Source organism: Aotus nancymaae, unplaced genomic scaffold, assembly GCF_030222135.1.
Source record: "Aotus nancymaae isolate 86718 unplaced genomic scaffold, 86718_ANA_hifiasm-v0.15.2.pri h1tg000020l, whole genome shotgun sequence".
NCBI classification, from domain to species: domain Eukaryota; kingdom Metazoa; phylum Chordata; class Mammalia; order Primates; family Aotidae; genus Aotus; species Aotus nancymaae.
Genome location: NW_026988432.1, coordinates 68004097 through 68020181, shown reverse-complemented (window position 1 = coordinate 68020181; position 16085 = coordinate 68004097). Strand labels below are relative to the sequence as shown.

General features: G+C 43.9%; 1 protein-coding gene across 2 annotated transcripts in view; it reads left to right on the top strand.

Moving 5' to 3' along the window:
* Positions 1–15543, top strand: part of GNAL (G protein subunit alpha L) — a 183573-nt gene extending 168030 nt beyond the window's left edge. For both annotated transcript variants that reach the window (XM_064379434.1, XM_064379435.1), the window contains exons 8-12: positions 544–602; positions 1635–1755; positions 7682–7812; positions 10120–10187; positions 14634–15543. In XM_064379434.1, the coding sequence (XP_064235504.1) occupies positions 544–602; positions 1635–1755; positions 7682–7812; positions 10120–10187; positions 14634–14780 (526 nt within the window). In that variant the 3' untranslated portion in view covers positions 14781–15543. The remainder of the gene's footprint in view (positions 1–543; positions 603–1634; positions 1756–7681; positions 7813–10119; positions 10188–14633) is intronic.
* The last annotated feature ends 542 nt before the right edge of the window (positions 15544–16085 follow it).

Here is a 16085-nt window from a genome sequence, read left to right as displayed (position 1 = left end):
GTGATAAAGACCTAGTGCAGGTCACCAGGCAGAGGCGGCTGGAGATGAGACCCATGTAGTGTTGACAGATTAGCAAGGAACCTTTCTCAGTTCTCCAGGGGAGTGAGGATACTCCATCTTACAGTGTCCTGAGAGTTAGAATAAATCATAAGAAGAATCTGCCCTGGGCGGGGACTTAGCTTGTACTCAGAAAGACCTGAGTGTCTGAGCAAGTAACCTCTAGCATTACTGAGCTAGTAACTACTGCATTTATTAAAGACCTACTGTGTGACCTCAGACACTGCTGGCTGCCGTCTGCTTGATCTCTCACCCCTGTAGCCCCACTGTGGGGTGACAGAGGAGGGACAGTGGCTGAGAGAGGTGGAGCCACTTGTAGTCCAGGATCACACAGGGAGTGATGGTGCAGGCCAGACAGTGACCCGAGCCTGACTCAGATCCACGTGTGATCGCTGGAACCTGCTGATAATAAAGGAAGAAAGCAAGCATATGTGCCATTGTCCCCTGCTTCCCTCAAATAATTGTGTTCCTCTTGCTCTTCCACAGCATGTTTGATGTTGGTGGCCAGAGGGATGAGAGGAGAAAATGGATCCAGTGCTTTAACGGTGATTTTTATGCTCTCTCAAGAAAATGGGGGTGAATTCTAACACTTGGCACTGCTGTGCTTAACTATTTTTGAATTAGATAATCTCTAATCTAATTAGTATGTCAAGTATAGCATTTTATAGATTATTATGAAGCTCCTTCCTTAGATACTAATCTCATTTTTAATAAGCATTTAAGGGCTGGGTGCAGTGGCTCACGCCTGTAATCCCAGCAATTTGGGAGGCTGAGGAGGGCAGATCACCTGAAGTCAGGAGTTTGAGACCAGCCTGGCCAACATGGTGAAACCTTGGCTCTATTAAAAATACAAAAATTGCCATGCACATTGGCTCACACCTGTAATCCTGTTTGAAAGCACTTTGGGAGGCCAAGGCAGGTGGATCATGAGGTCAGGAGTTTGAGACAGCTTGGCCAATATAGTGAAACCCTGTCTCTACTAAAAATACAAAAATTAGCTGGGCATGGTGGTGCACCCCGGTAGTTCCAGCTACTCAGGAGGCTGAGGCAGAAGAATCGTTTGAACGTGGGAAGCGGAGGTTGCGGTGAGCCAAAATCACGCCACTGCACTCTAACCTGGGCGACAGAGCAAGACTCTGTCTCAAAAAAAAAAAAAAAAAAAAAGCTGGACGTGATGATGGGCCTGTAATCCTAGCTACTGGGGAGGCTGAGGCAGGCTCATGCAACCACACCCAGCTAATTTTCAACCCAGGAGTTGGAGGTTGCAGTGAGCCGAGATCATGCCATTGCACTCCAGCCTGGGAGACAAGAGTGAAGCTCCATCTCAAAAAAAAAAAAAAAGCATTTAAGCATCCCAAATTTACATGTGTCTTTTGGGGTAGGCTCTTCATCAGTACATTACTGAAACAACAAGTGATACGTGTGGTGCACATCCAGGCTATTCCATGACTGATAGTCCTATCATTGAATGAATGTTTTGAGGAACTGAGTAGCTGCTGGGTGTGTACTTTCGTGTAACTCCACGGGGAGGATTTCTACCTGAGGGGCTTTCTTTTTTCTCTTTTCCCCCCACCAAGATGTCACAGCTATCATCTACGTCGCAGCCTGCAGTAGCTACAACATGGTCATTCGAGAAGATAACAACACCAACCGGCTAAGAGAGTCCCTCGATCTTTTTGAAAGCATCTGGAACAACAGGTGATAAAAATAACAAATTCAATCTCACTACTGATTGCAAATTTTCTTTTGTTAAAAATATGCTCAGGCCAGGCATTGCGGCTCACACCTGTAATCTCAACACTGGAAGGCCGAGGCAAGGTGGGTCACTTGAGCCCAGGAGTTGGAAACCAGCCTGGACAACATGAAGAAAACTTGTCTCTACAAAAAATGCAAAAATTAGCCAGGCATGGTGGTACACACCTGTCCCAGTTACTCAGGAGCTTGAGGTAGGAGGATCGCTTGAGCCCAGGAGGTGAGGGTTGCAATGAGCTGAGATCTCACTACTGCACTCCTGCCTGGGCAACAGAGCAAGACCCTGTCTCAAAACACACAAACACACAAACACACAAACACACACACACACACACACACACACTCTTTACTGATAAATCCAGAACCATAAGATGTATCTCTTTTGGTTCATCTATTGTATAGACATACTTAAAATGTGGAGTGTTCTTTGATGAAGTTCTGATGGTTGCTTTGTCAAGAAAATTTAAATCTCTGTTTTGAAAGCCTAAGATTACATTCAGCCTTCCATATCTTCAGATTCCACATCTGCGGATTCAACCAACCATAGATTGAAAACATTCAAAAATAAATTTAGGAGGCTGAGGCAGGATAATTGCCTGAACCCAGGAGGCGGAGGTTGTGGTGAGCCGAGATCGCGCCATTGCACTCCAGCCTGGGTAACAAGAGCGAAACTCCTGTCTCAAAAAAATAAATAAATCAATAAATAAATAAATTTAAAATAGCAATACAACAACAACAAAAAAATACAGAACTGTCAGGCACAGTGGCTTACCCCTGTAATCCCAGCATCTGGGGAGGCTGAGACAGGGGAATTGCTTGAGCTCAGGAGTTCAAGACCAGCCTAGGCAACATTTTGAAATGCCATCTCTACAAAAATACAAAAATTAGGTATGGCAGTATGCACTTGTAGTCCCAGCTACTTGGAAAGCTGAGGCAGGAGGATCACTTGAGCCCAGGAGGCGGAGATTACAGTTAGCCGAGACTGCATCACTGCACTTCAGTCTGAGTGACAGAGGGAGACTCTGTCTCAAAAAAATTAATTAATTAATTTAAAAATTTAGCAAAGAAAAAATTAGACTAAAAAATAAGAATACAAATAACAAACACTACAGTGTAACAAGTACTTACCTAGCTTTTACATTTGTGATAGGTATTGTAGGTAATGAGGAGATGATTTAAGCCTATGGGAGGATGTGCTCAGGTTATATGCAAATATTACACCATTTCATATAAGGGAGCCTCCTCAGATTTTGGTATTCACAGGGAGTCCTAGACCAATCCCCCATGCGTATCAAGGGATGACTCTATAGCTAGGGTTCAAAATAGGTTTTGTTTGGTTTTTAAAATTTAGGAAGTACCAATTTAGGGGCTGAGCACAGTGGCTCACGCCTGTAATCCGAGAACTTTGGGAGGCTGAGGCAGGTGGATCACCTGAGGTCAGGAATTTGAGACCAACCTGGCCAAAATGGTGAAACCCCATGTCTGCTAAAAATAAAAAATTAGCTGGGTGTGGTGGTGGGCACCTGTAGTCCCAGCTACTTGGGAGGCTGAGGCAGGAGAATCGCTTGAACCTGGGAGGTGGAGGTTGCAGTGAGCTGAGATTCCGCAACTGCACTCTAGCCTGGGCAACAGAGTGAGACTGTCTCAAAAAATAATTTTTTTTTAATTTAAAAAATAAAGAAATAAATAAAAATACCATTTTAGGACATCCACTAATAACTAGATGACCTCTAAGATCCCTCACAGCTCACAGTCACCACATTCATGTTTGAAACTACTAGCATTGCAAAGTGGCAGAAGTGATTATTCCAGAAAGGAATATTTAGCATGCACACACATACAATAAATACATATATAGTTAGAAATCAAAGTTTATTCTGAAATATTTAGGAAGAAATATCACCAAGGAGGATAGGAAACATAAGTTTATCTTGTAAAAGTTTTGGATTATCAGAAAAGTGCCTTTCTATCAAATGTTCAACAATTATCCTCCAATTTGTGGTATTAAGACAGTTAATGGGAAAGAAACAGGTCAGGAAATACCAGGTATACAGAAGAATACTATAGAGTTATTTTCAATTTATTTATGTACACTCTATGTATAAGTGGGAAATGACCACAATATTCTTATATGAAAAAGCAGATTTTGAAATATTATGATCTTGTTTTTTTTGTTTTTTTTTTTTGTTTTTTCTTTTTTTTGAGACGGAGTTTCACTCTTCTTACCCAGGCTAGAGTGTAATGGCGCAATCTCAGCTCACCGCAACCTCTGCCTCCTGGGTTCAAGCAATTCTCCTGCCTCAGCCTCCCAAGAGGCTGGGACTACAGACACGCACCACCATGCCCAGCTAATTTTTTTGTATTTTTAGTAGAGACGGGGTTTCACCATGTTGACCAGTATGGTCTCGATCTCTTGACCTCGTGATCCACCCGCCTTGGCCTCCCAAAGTATGATCTTGTTTTTATAAATATATGTGAGGACAGAAAAAATCTTGGGCATAAAAACATAAAACTTCTATAGTAATTGTTTCTGGGTATAATTATGTTTGATTTTTTCTGCATGTTTTTCTATAATTTAAGATTCGTTTTTACAAAGATTATATATTTTATTACTAGAAGAAGCAGGTAAGCTATTTCCATTTGAGGGGAAAATAGATTGTTGAGTTTTTTTGTTTTTTGTTTTGTTTTTTTTGAGACGGAGACTCACTCTGTCCCCCAGGCTGGAGTGCAGTGACACTATCCCGGCAACCTCCACCTCCCCAGTTCCAGTGATTCTCCAGCCTCAGCCTCCTGAGTAGCTGGGATTATAGGTGTGTGTCACCACGCCCAGCAAGTTTTTATATTTTTAGTAAATATGGGGTTTCACCATGCTGGTCAGGCTGGTCTTGAGCTCTGGACCTCATGATCCACCCACCTTGGCCTCCCAAAGTGCTGGGATTACAGGTGTGAGCCACCACACCCAGCCAGATTGTGTTTTTAATTGATAGTAACATTCCAGTAGACTAATAAGTTAGCTTGATTCCTTTGAAGTGACGGAGGCAGAAGAACCAAGCCAGCTGCAAGTTAAGCTCTGTGTTATTAGCTAATGAGTCATAGAGTATTTTGTTGTTATTAACACTTTCACTTCTAGTGTGAATTTTCTGACCTTTATTGGCAAATTACACCACAGAAATCCAAATGAACTCATTACATAAGTAAATCTTAGCTTTGATTCCAATAAATTTATATCCCCCATGGCACTGAATTAGAAAGTGCTTAACTACAGATTGAGTATCCCTTCTCTGAAACACTTGGGAGCAAAAGTGTTTCAGATTACTGATATTTTTGATTTTGGAATAATTGAATTATTCTTTTTTTTTTCTTTTCTTTAAAGAAAGAAAGAAAGAAAAAGAATAAAGAAGAATAGGAAAAAGGAAGAGAAAGAGAGAGAGAGAATGGGAGTATTGCTTTCTTGCCCAGGCTAGAATGCAGTTTAGTAATGGGTATTGAAAACCTCTTTTATACCAATAATTATACTTGATGTAAACAGGAAGGAATAAGGGAAGAAAATAACAAATGAGCAGCCAACCAATATTTCATTTAAACCTATGAAATGCTATGCGATTACTGAGGAGTGATTTACTTCCAATTATGTAGTCACTTATGGAATAGGTGTGAGATGGTAATGTATGTTTTGTGTATTTGAAGTGGAGAGTTCTATAAATGTTTATTAAGTTTACTTGTTCCGGGTCTGAGTTCAAGTCCTGGATGTCCTTGTTAATTTTCTGTCTCATTGATCTATAAAATCGTTAGCTCTTCTTGTTACATTGATCCTTTTGCCATTATGCAATGTCCTTGTTTGCCTCTTTTGCTCTTTGTTGTTTTAAAGTCTACTTTATCAGAGGCGAGAATTGCATCTCCTGCTTTTTATTTGTTTATTTTTACTCTCTGATTGGTTGATAAATCTTCCTCCTTCTCTTTGTTTTGAGTCTTTGTGTATCGTTGCATGTGAGATGGGTCTGGATGCAGCATACCAATGGGTTTTGGCTTTTTATCCGATTAGAATATATATAACTAATACTGGCATTTGATGCTAGCTGGCTGTTTTGCCCATTAGTTAGTGTAAATTTTTCGTTGTGTTAATGTTCTTTTCTTTTTGATATATTTTTGGAAAGGCTGATATTGGTTGTTCCTTTATATGTATAGTGCTTCTTTCAGAAGCTCTTGTAAAGCAGGCCTGGTGGTGGTGAACTCTCTGAGTACTTGTTTGTTGGCAAAGGATTTAATTTTTCCTTCGATTATAAAGCTTAGTTTGGCTGGATAGGAAATTCTGGGTTGAAAGTTCTTTTCTTTAAGGATGTTAAATATTGGTCCCCACTCTTTTCTGGCTTGTAGGGTTTCTGCTGAGAGATCTGCTGTAAGTCTGATAGATTTCCCTTTATGGGTAACCTGACCTTTCTCTCTGGCTGCCCTTAGTATTTTCTCCCTCATTTCAACCCTAATAAATCTGGCAATTATGTGCCTTGGGGTTGGTCTTCTTGAAGAATATCTTTGTGGTGTTCTCTGTATTACCTGGAGTTGAATATTACCCTGCCTTGCCAGGTTGGGAAAGTTTTCCTGAATGATATCCTGAAGAGTATTTTCCAACTTGGATTCATTCTCTTCGTCACATTCAGGTACACCTATCAAACGTAAATTAGCTCTTTTCACATAGTCCCATATTTCCTGGAGACTTTGCTCATTTCTTTTCATCCTTTTTTCTCCAATCTTGTCTTCTCGTTTTATTTCACTGAGCTGGTTCTCGACTTCTGATATCCTTTCTTCTACTTGATCAATTCGACTGTTTAAACTTGTGCATACTTCGCGAAGTTCTCGTGTTGTGTTTTTCAGCTCCATCAATTCACTTATATTCCTCTCTAAATTGTCCATTCTCGTTAACATTTCGTCAAACCTTTTTTCAAGGTTCTTAGTTTCTTTGCATTGGGTTAGAACAAGTTCTTTTAATTCACAGAAGTTTCTTATCACCCACGTTTTGAAACCTGCTTCTGTTATTGGAACACACGTGTAATCTATTAAGCCTTGTTCCGTTACTGATGAGGAATTGCGATCCCCTGTAGAGGGAGAGGCATTCTGATTTTGAGTATCCTCTGCCTTTTTACGCTGGTTTCTTCCCTTCATTATATATTTATCCATCTGTTGTCTTTGTAATTACCGACTTTCTAACTAGGTCTCTGAGCAGACGTCCAACTTGTTGATTCCCAGCGCCGAAATCTGAGCAATCCACTGCGCCGGTCAAAATAGCGGTGTTAAGATTGATTTTTGCTTTTCTGCCCGGGAATCTCCGGACTCTGCACCAAAAACTGGCACGCTAAGGCACCAGCAAAACCGCCGCGCTGGCCACAAGAGTCGCCCTGGCGACACGTGGGGCTCCTCTGCTGGGAATCTCCTGGTCCATGAGGAACAAATATTCGTCTGAAAGTGTGGCGTCTTCTCGTTCTCTGCGCTTTCACTGGGAACTATGAGCCCGAGCTGCTAGTGATCAGCCATCTTGGATCTCTCTCCCGAATTATTCTTACTAGTCTAGCATCCCTAATATGAAAATCCAAAGTGTGAAATGCTCCAAAAAGCATTTCCTTTGAGGATCATGTCAGTGCTGGAAAAGTTTCAGATTTTGAAGCATTTCGGATTTTGTTTTCGGATTAGGGATGCTCAGCCTGTACCTGTGAGTGTTTGTCATTGCTTACAGATGGAATGAGGATAGTGTGTTGAATTTTCTTGAATCCTACACATTTTTAGGAAGATGATGGTATTCTTTTAATTTAGCAACTTCTGTGTTAGAGCACTTTCATATACTAGTGTATGTGAAATTTGTATATTTATTTCTCTTTTTTAGGTGGTTACGGACCATTTCTATCATCTTGTTCTTGAACAAACAAGATATGCTGGCAGAAAAAGTCTTGGCAGGGAAATCAAAAATTGAAGACTATTTCCCAGAATATGCAAATTATACTGTTCCTGAAGATGGTAAGATTTCAGAACACATTCTTATGATTGAGAAATAGGATTGTTTTATTAACAGTCCTGTAACTCTAATTCAGACACTTCTGATGAATCTAAAAAATTCACTTAATTTAAATCAATTCTCTTTCTACTGCCCATATCCTATAGTACTAGAGTGTTAAAATGTCCTATTTAAGATCCCATCTGTAAATGTTTTCAAGTTTGACTTTCCATTGAAACTGTGCAGCAGAAGAAGGAGCCGTTTTGGGGTGTGACTGTGTCATGCTGGTATGAACTCTCCCTCTAGTGCCTTTGACTGGGTGTGACATAACGGGGGCCTTGTTAGTCTGTGATACAGACCTTCTTGCTTCACCCTCAGATGACCCTGCATGAGAGTCTGAGAGAGGAGAAATCACATGTTCAAGACCACATGGGTAGAGCCACGCAGGCAAGGCAGTCCCCGCACCCTTTGTCCCCAAGCCCGTGCTGGCAGCAGCTGCGCTTACCTGCTCCTGTCTCCAGCCTTGCTGTGGCTGCGGCCTTGGGAATTTCCAGCAGGGCCAGCACCATCCTAGGCTGCCTGAGACTGAGGGGTTTCCGGGGCACAGGACTGGCAGTGCTAAAGCCAGGAAGGTAAACCAGGAGGAGTTGGTCACTCCGTTTCCAGTTGCTTACACTTCAGTTTCCAGTGAACAGCAGGTCTACCAGAGGCTCATAGGAGTGATGTAAGGTGAAATCACACCACATCTTACCTCTTGAATTCAAAACTAGATAACACAGAATAAAAGAGACTTTCCTGGAAAATATAGTTAAGATTTGGAAAATTTATTTTTTATCCTCAATGAAGAAGGAAAAGAAAACTTGCATTTGTCATTAAATTTTCTTGCTCCTTATGATCAGTGGTCTTTTCTCCCTCAGGGGACAGGCATTATATAAGTATATCCGTAGTAAAATCCTGACCTGTGTGGGGCCTTCCAATAAAATCCTGCTGCTGTCATCTGTGTCAGAAAGACCTGGAAAAAATCCTACTGCTAGATATTTCCTTAATAGGACTTTGGAAATGGGCTTGAGCGCCAGCTCTGCCTGTGGTCTCACCAGACCCGGCTGCTTTCATGAGCGGTGCAGCCCCCACACTTCCAGAGTATCAGTCAGCACAAGGTCCAGGCTCTTCCTGAGGCCAAATCAAGTGGAAATCTCATTGCAGTTCATCACCACCTGGCTCTACCTGCAGCCTGGTGATGTGCTTTCCAGGACTGAGGTCGGGTGCCTCTTGCCACAGAACATGGCTTCTGCTGTGCATTCTGTGGCTCACATTGCCAGTCTCCCAGCAAGCTGGGTCTTTCATTCTCCTGCTAACCACCTCCTCCTGCCACTTCCCGTCACTCAGCTCAGGCAGTGGCTCTGGGGGGCGCTCCCACAGTGTCCGCCTCTCCATGCCCTTCCCTGTTTCCCTCCTCATAGCTGTGATCCTGGCCCTCACTCCCCTCATCTAAGCAGCTGCCACAGCTTCCTGCCTGACCTCCTGTAGCTGGTCACTCACCTTTCCAGAACATTCTGTGAACTTCTACCAAAGTCACCCTTCTGAGACACAACCTTACCCACTTAGGGACACCAAGGAGAAGCACCACCACTGGCTGATGGCAGGCCACCTGTCCAGCCGGGGGTGCTGAAGGGCTTTCATCCAAGGGCTGAGGGGACCCTGGCTTGCTGCCTTAGTGCCAGGCTCAGTGACCACTCTTCACCTAGCAATATGTGTCATCTCCATCTGTGCCCTGCCCCTCCCAAGAGACTCAACCATCCCTGAGCATCTGTAGCACCTGCTGGAAGCCTGGGCCCACCATCAACTCCAACATCCTCAACTCTCACTTAATAATAAAAGGGAACGAACTGTTGGTCCATGTGACGGCATGGGTGAAACGCATAGTAATTATGCTGAGAAAAAGAATCAAAGCAAAAACTACATGCCATGTGAATGCATTTGTGTAAATGTCTAGACTAAAGTGCAGACTTACGCAGGATGACAGGCACATTGGTGGTTGCCTGGGGAAGGAGGGCTGCAGAGGGGATGCAGACACTGTGGGAGGGGCTGGCTGAGCTCATTGTTTCCGTCGTAGTGATGCTGGCATGGCAAGACACACACTAGAACTCCTCAGACAGGCCGGGCGCAGTGGCAAAAAAAAGAAAAGGAAATTACATGTTTGTTTTTGCCTTGCTGTACATGTATTTTAATGCTCTGAATATACAGCAATCCTGAAATTCCTTCTTTGTTTTCATAGAGTTGTGTCTTTGTTTCATGTTGCTTAAATAAAGTTCCATTTGTAATTTCTACAGCAACACCAGATGCTGGAGAAGATCCCAAAGTTACAAGAGCCAAGTTCTTTATCCGGGACCTGTTTTTGGTAAGCAATTTTGTTCACCTTTGTTTTAACACCTCCATTCTTAATCTTTTGTTTTTTACAATGTGCAAATTACTTACTCTTTGATGATCTCATTTAATCTTCCTTAACATTATAAGAGTGAGAAAGGGTATGTTACTTTCATTTCACAGCTGAGCACACTGAGGTTCAGAGAGGTTAGATTTCTTACCCAAGGTCATACAGCTTCCAAGCTGCAGAGCCTGGATGAGAACACAGTGCCCTGGGGAATGGCACTTAGACAGGAAGAGTTCATTCACTTGTTATATTTTCCAAAAAGGACAGCGTCCTTCAGCAGAGTCTAAGCACCCACCCTCTTCCTCCATCCAAAAGCACTAACAGCCTGATGGTTTATGTAAAAATGGATGTGCTCAAATTCAGATATTTACTCTTTTTTCTTTGGCTTTTTATTTTGAGATTATTTCAAACTCACATACAAGGCAGAAGATTTGTACAAATAACTCCCATATACTCAGGCTGGGTGGGGTGGCTCACGCCTGTAATCCCAGCACTTTGGGAGGCCAAGGCAGGTGGATCACCTGAGGTCAGGAGTTTGAGACCAGCCTGGCCAACATGGTGAAACCCCGACTCTACTAACAATACAAAAAATTAGCAGGGCATGGTGGCACACGCCTGTAATCCCAGCTACTCCGAAGGCTGAGACAGGAGAATCACTTAAACCCAGGAGGCGGAGGTTGCTCTGAGCCAAGATGGCACCACTGCGCTCCAGCCTGGACAACAGAGTAAGACTCTTTCTCAGAAGAAGAAAAAAAAACTCCCATATACTCTTTACCCAAATTGACCAGTTGGCAAAAATTTGCCACATGTGCTTTATCTATCTATAAGTTTTTCTTTGAAATAACCTATAGTATATAGCTAGCTGTGAGTTTTTACTTGCTTCAAACTATTACATGCCAAGGCATTCCTAAGGGCATGTTGCCAGTAGTACTCCAGGTTCACTTAACACATGTGGACAAGGTCTTAGCCCGGGTAGCCCTAGGGCTGATCCTCAGCTGTGGGGCCTTTCCACGGAGACCGACACTCCAGCCTGGCCTTTGACCACCCTCTTCCCACCATACCCCTGTGGGATGACTCTTGAATCCTACGGTAAGTTAGAAAGTAACAATGATGAGAAATCAAGGCCCCAGAATGAGTTCAGAGGAACCAGCGTTCCCCTAGAAGTGCATGGCAGTAAGTGCATGGCAGCACTGGGAGAGCTTCTGCAGCTGAATAGATCTGGGACATGCTGTGTTAAATATAGCAAGAGAGGGTCCTCTGCCTCTCTCTGAGTGGGTCAGATTCTCAGAGCCTTTTCTTAAGGCCAGTTAATGTGCATTGCAAATCTCTTCAATAAGGGAATTTAGTTTGTAATAGATCAAGGGATCCCTTTTTTAAGGAGCATCTTGTAAAACCATAACATATAAAGACACATAGAATGGTATTCTAATGAGAACTAATTTTTTTTTTTTGATACGGAGGCTGGAGTGCAGTGGCATGATGTCGGCTCACTGCAACCTCAGCCTCCCAAGTTCATGTGATTCTCCTGCCTCAGCCTCCTAAGTAACTGGGATTACAGGTGCACACCACCACACCCAGCTAATTTTTGTATTTTTAGTAGAGATGGGTTTCACCATGTTGGTCAGGGCTGGTCTCGAACTCCTGACCTCGTGATCTGCCTGCCTCAGCCTCCCAAAGCGCTGGGATTACAGGCGTGAGCCACTCACTGGGCCAAGAACTAAATGTTAATTAAGCATGCATATGTTGGGTACTTAAATGAAGATTAGAAACATCTAGTCTGGATGTGGGTGCTCATACATGTAATCCCAACACTTTGGGAGGCCAAGGCAGGTGGATCACCTGAGGCCAGAAGTTCAACATCAGCCTAGAGAACATATCAAGAAAAAATTTTAAAACTTACCTGGCTATGGTGGCACAGGCCCACCTACTCAGGAGGCTGAGGTGGGATGATCTCTTGAGCCCAGGAATTTGAGGTGGCAGTGAGCTATGATTGTGCCCCTGCACTCCAGCCTGGGTGACAGAGCAATACTCCATCTCAAAACAAAAACAAAAACAAAACTATTTGAAGCAACAACCTTTGTAATGACTCCATTCCCTTCATTTTAAGGCTCTAGGCAGGGACAAATAGTCACACTATTACAGAAGAAAGCCATTTTGTGTTTGTTTGTTTGGGACACTGCCTCCCAGTGTCACCTAGGCTTCCTGGAGTCCAGTGGCAGGATCATAGCTTACTGCAGCCTCCAACTCCTGGGCTCAAGCAGTCCTCCTGCCTCAGCCTCCTGAGTAGCTGGGACTACAGGTGCACACCACCACACTGGCTAATTTTAAATTTTATAGAGATAGAGACTATAATAGAGACTATGCCCAGGCTGGTCTCGAACTCCTGGTCTCAAGTGATCCTTCTGCCTCCACCTCCCAAAGTGCTGGGATTACATGTATAAGCCACTGCACCCAGCCAAAAGCCCATTTTTCACTCATTCACTACATACTTACTGTGTGTGTGCCAAATACCTCACCTGGTAATTTAGGAATAAAAAGATGTATAACCTACTCATTTCAGTGTCCATTAAGTTTTTTTTTTTTTTTTTTTAATGCTCAAAAGAAGCCTGACTATTGCTAAAAATAAGTCTATGCCCCTGGGAGAAGTTTCATACCTCATGACATCTTCAGGATACATTTTCTGTGGTCCAAGCAGCTTCTTTTTTTTTTTTTTTTTTTTTTTTTTTTTTTTTTTTTTTGAGACAGAGTTTCGCTGTTGTTGCCCAGGCTGGAGTGCAGTGGCGCGATCTCGGCTCACCACAACCTCCGCCTCCCAGGTTCAACAGATCCTCCTGCCTCAGCCTCCAGAGTAGCTAGGATTACAGACATGCTCCACCACTCCTGGCTAATTTTGTATTTTTAGTAGGGACAGGGTTTCTCCATGTTGGTCAGGGTGGTCTCGAACTCCAGACCTCAGGTGATCCGCCCACCTCAGCCTCCCAAAGTGCTGGGATTACAGATGTGAGCCACTGTACCTGGCCACAGCAGCTATCTAAAGGCTGTTTCATGGGATGCCTTGTAGAAAAAGGAGTAGTGGGGATGAGGAGGAGGCCCAGGGATTCCTGTGGTACAAAAAAAAAGAAGGCAAACTTCATAGGACCTCTGTCTAAATTGACCCAGGTTGCCATAACAAAGTGCCCCAGAGGCTGAGTGGCTTAAACAGCAGAAATGTATTTCTCACAGCTCTGGAGGCTGGAAGTCTGAAATCAAGGTGTGGGCAGGGTTGGTGCAGCGCCGCCTTCTCCCTGTGTCTCACGGGGTCTTCCCTCTGCACCTGGCTGCATCCTCCTACTTTCCTATTCTCATAAGGACACCAGTCATATTGCATTAGGGCCCACCCTAAAGACCTCATTTTACCTTAATTGCCTCCTTAAAGGCCTTATCTCCAAATATAGTTACATCAGAGGTGCGGGGAGTCGGGGATTCCACATAACTTTAGGGAACACAGATTGGCCCATAATAGCCTCTCCCCACACCCACTGCACTTGGCTTCACAATGCACATGAGCACATCACTAAGGTATCACCACAAACCATGACTCACATTGTCTAATGCTGTTACCCAGGTACTTGACAACAGAGCACGTGTCTCCCAAAAGGCTACGAACGTTCCCCTGTTAACCAGGGGACACCCTGCTTAGCAGATGTTAAACTGCCCCTGTGTGGAGGCAGTCATGGGGTCTCTGCACCATACAATACAGAACCACTGGGCACATGTGGACATTGAATTAAAACTAGCTGGCCAGGCACAGTGGCTCATGCCTGTAATCTCAGCACTTTGGGAGGCCAAGGCAGGCGGATCACAAGGTCAGTAGTTCGAGACCAGTCTGACCAACATGGTGAAACCCCATCTCTATTAAAAATACAAAAATTAGCTGGGCATGGTGACAGGCACCTTGAACCCTGGAGGCAGAGGTTGCAGTAAGCCAAGATCACGCCACTGCACTCCAGCCTGGGGGACAGAGCGAGACTTCTTCTCAAAAAAGAAAAACAAAAACTAGCTAATTAGAAATCAGCCCCTCGGTGGTATCAGCTAGATAGTGGCTATCATATTGGCAGGGCAGATAGAGGACATCATTCCCATTGTTGCAGAAAGCTCTGTGCAGACCTTCCTTTCTGGAAGCTCCTCCCTTGACTTGCCTGCCTTGGGCTTTCTCTGACCTGTCCATGCTGCCTTAGCCTCATGGGAGCAGTGATAAGGGTAAGGTTCTCTGGGTCCCCAGTCGATTGTTGCATTGACTGTTCCTGCCTCTAAGTGCTTCCATGCAAAACGAGCAGGCTAAGCAGCCTCCAGCACCTGTTCAGTGTGGCCTAGTACTCCCTCAAGGTGCGTGCTGGGGCCGCGCAGGCCTAGTGCACACACTGTCTCTTGCAGAGGATCAGCACAGCCACCGGCGACGGCAAACATTACTGCTACCCACACTTCACCTGCGCCGTGGACACAGAGAACATCCGCAGGGTGTTCAACGACTGCCGCGACATCATCCAGCGGATGCACCTCAAGCAGTACGAGCTCTTGTGAGGGCGCTGCCGCCACCCCGCGACGGAGCGGCGCCCGGGACTGCCTGTCTGCCGGCCCCACGCCATGGTAGGAGGCAGAGTCTCTAGTTCCATCTCGCTGCCGTCTGTCCTGTTCTGTGTTGACCACCAAGCCTCTGGCTACCTCTGTCCCCTCAGGTTTGGTTGTGTAGCTTCTGTTGTCATTGAATACAACCTTCCGCAGCATCCCACCCCCAAACCACTGACTCTCACTTGCTGACACTGCAGCAGAATTTCTCCGGGTAGGGGCCCCTTTATTCATTCTCATTTATTGATTCATTGAGGAGAACTTGGTAGATGGGGATAAAACGCAGTTTGGGTTTTTTCACGTTATCAAGCGTTACTGCAAGAGCATATGTCCAGTGCCCCCAGCCGCAGCCCTCTGAGTTTCCCTTTATTAAGCTGCAGGCTGACGAGCAATGGTCCCTTCCCATCAGCCTTGGCCCAAGCCTCTTCCCTAAGCAACAGAGTGACCAGAAACCCTTTTACAGTCACATTTGGAGTTGCTGCTGGCCTCAGGCATTTGAATTAGAGCTACTTTGAGCCTCTTACATTTAGGCAGAAAACCTACCACATTCATTACTGCAAAACGTGTCCTGTCTAAAAATGATTCTCTAAACTTTCACTATACTTAGGCATAATCTTCTTAGATTCTCTGTTGTTGTCCTATTGCTGGTTTGTTATACTGTACAGACCACAAAATGTAACATTCTTTTGTATAACTACTAAAGAAAAATCCTTGTAGATCTTTGTGCCTTTACCATGGCTATCTATACCTGTACATGAAATGTGTTTGTATTGTGCTGAATAGCTTAATGTCAACATTACCTGCTGCTTATTCTGAAAAAGGGAATGAATGGTAGCTGTAGAATTTAGGATATTTTATCAGGTTGGCACTTTATAAAATACTCCTTGATTTAAAAAATTGTAAGTTATACACATTCATCATCCACATTCTACCAACAATGTCGTACCAACATCACAAGCTGTTGCAACCACCTGCTCCTACTTCTCTGAGCTGTAAAAACCTGAACTCAATTCACTGGTACAAATTGCAATCTAATCTTTTCAGAGAACCAGGGATTTTCTTTTTCTCTCTGTCTAGACAATATGCTTCCTAATTACTCTGCTAATGAAAGACTTCTTCAACTTCCCTAAGTGGGAACAGGGCAACGATTCCCTTAGTCAAAACTCTGGACACAGGCTACATCGGACAAGTAAACAAATGGCAAGAGAAAAACAAAACATGATGTGTCGACGTTTGTGTCTGGCCTAGGAGAATAAGGAT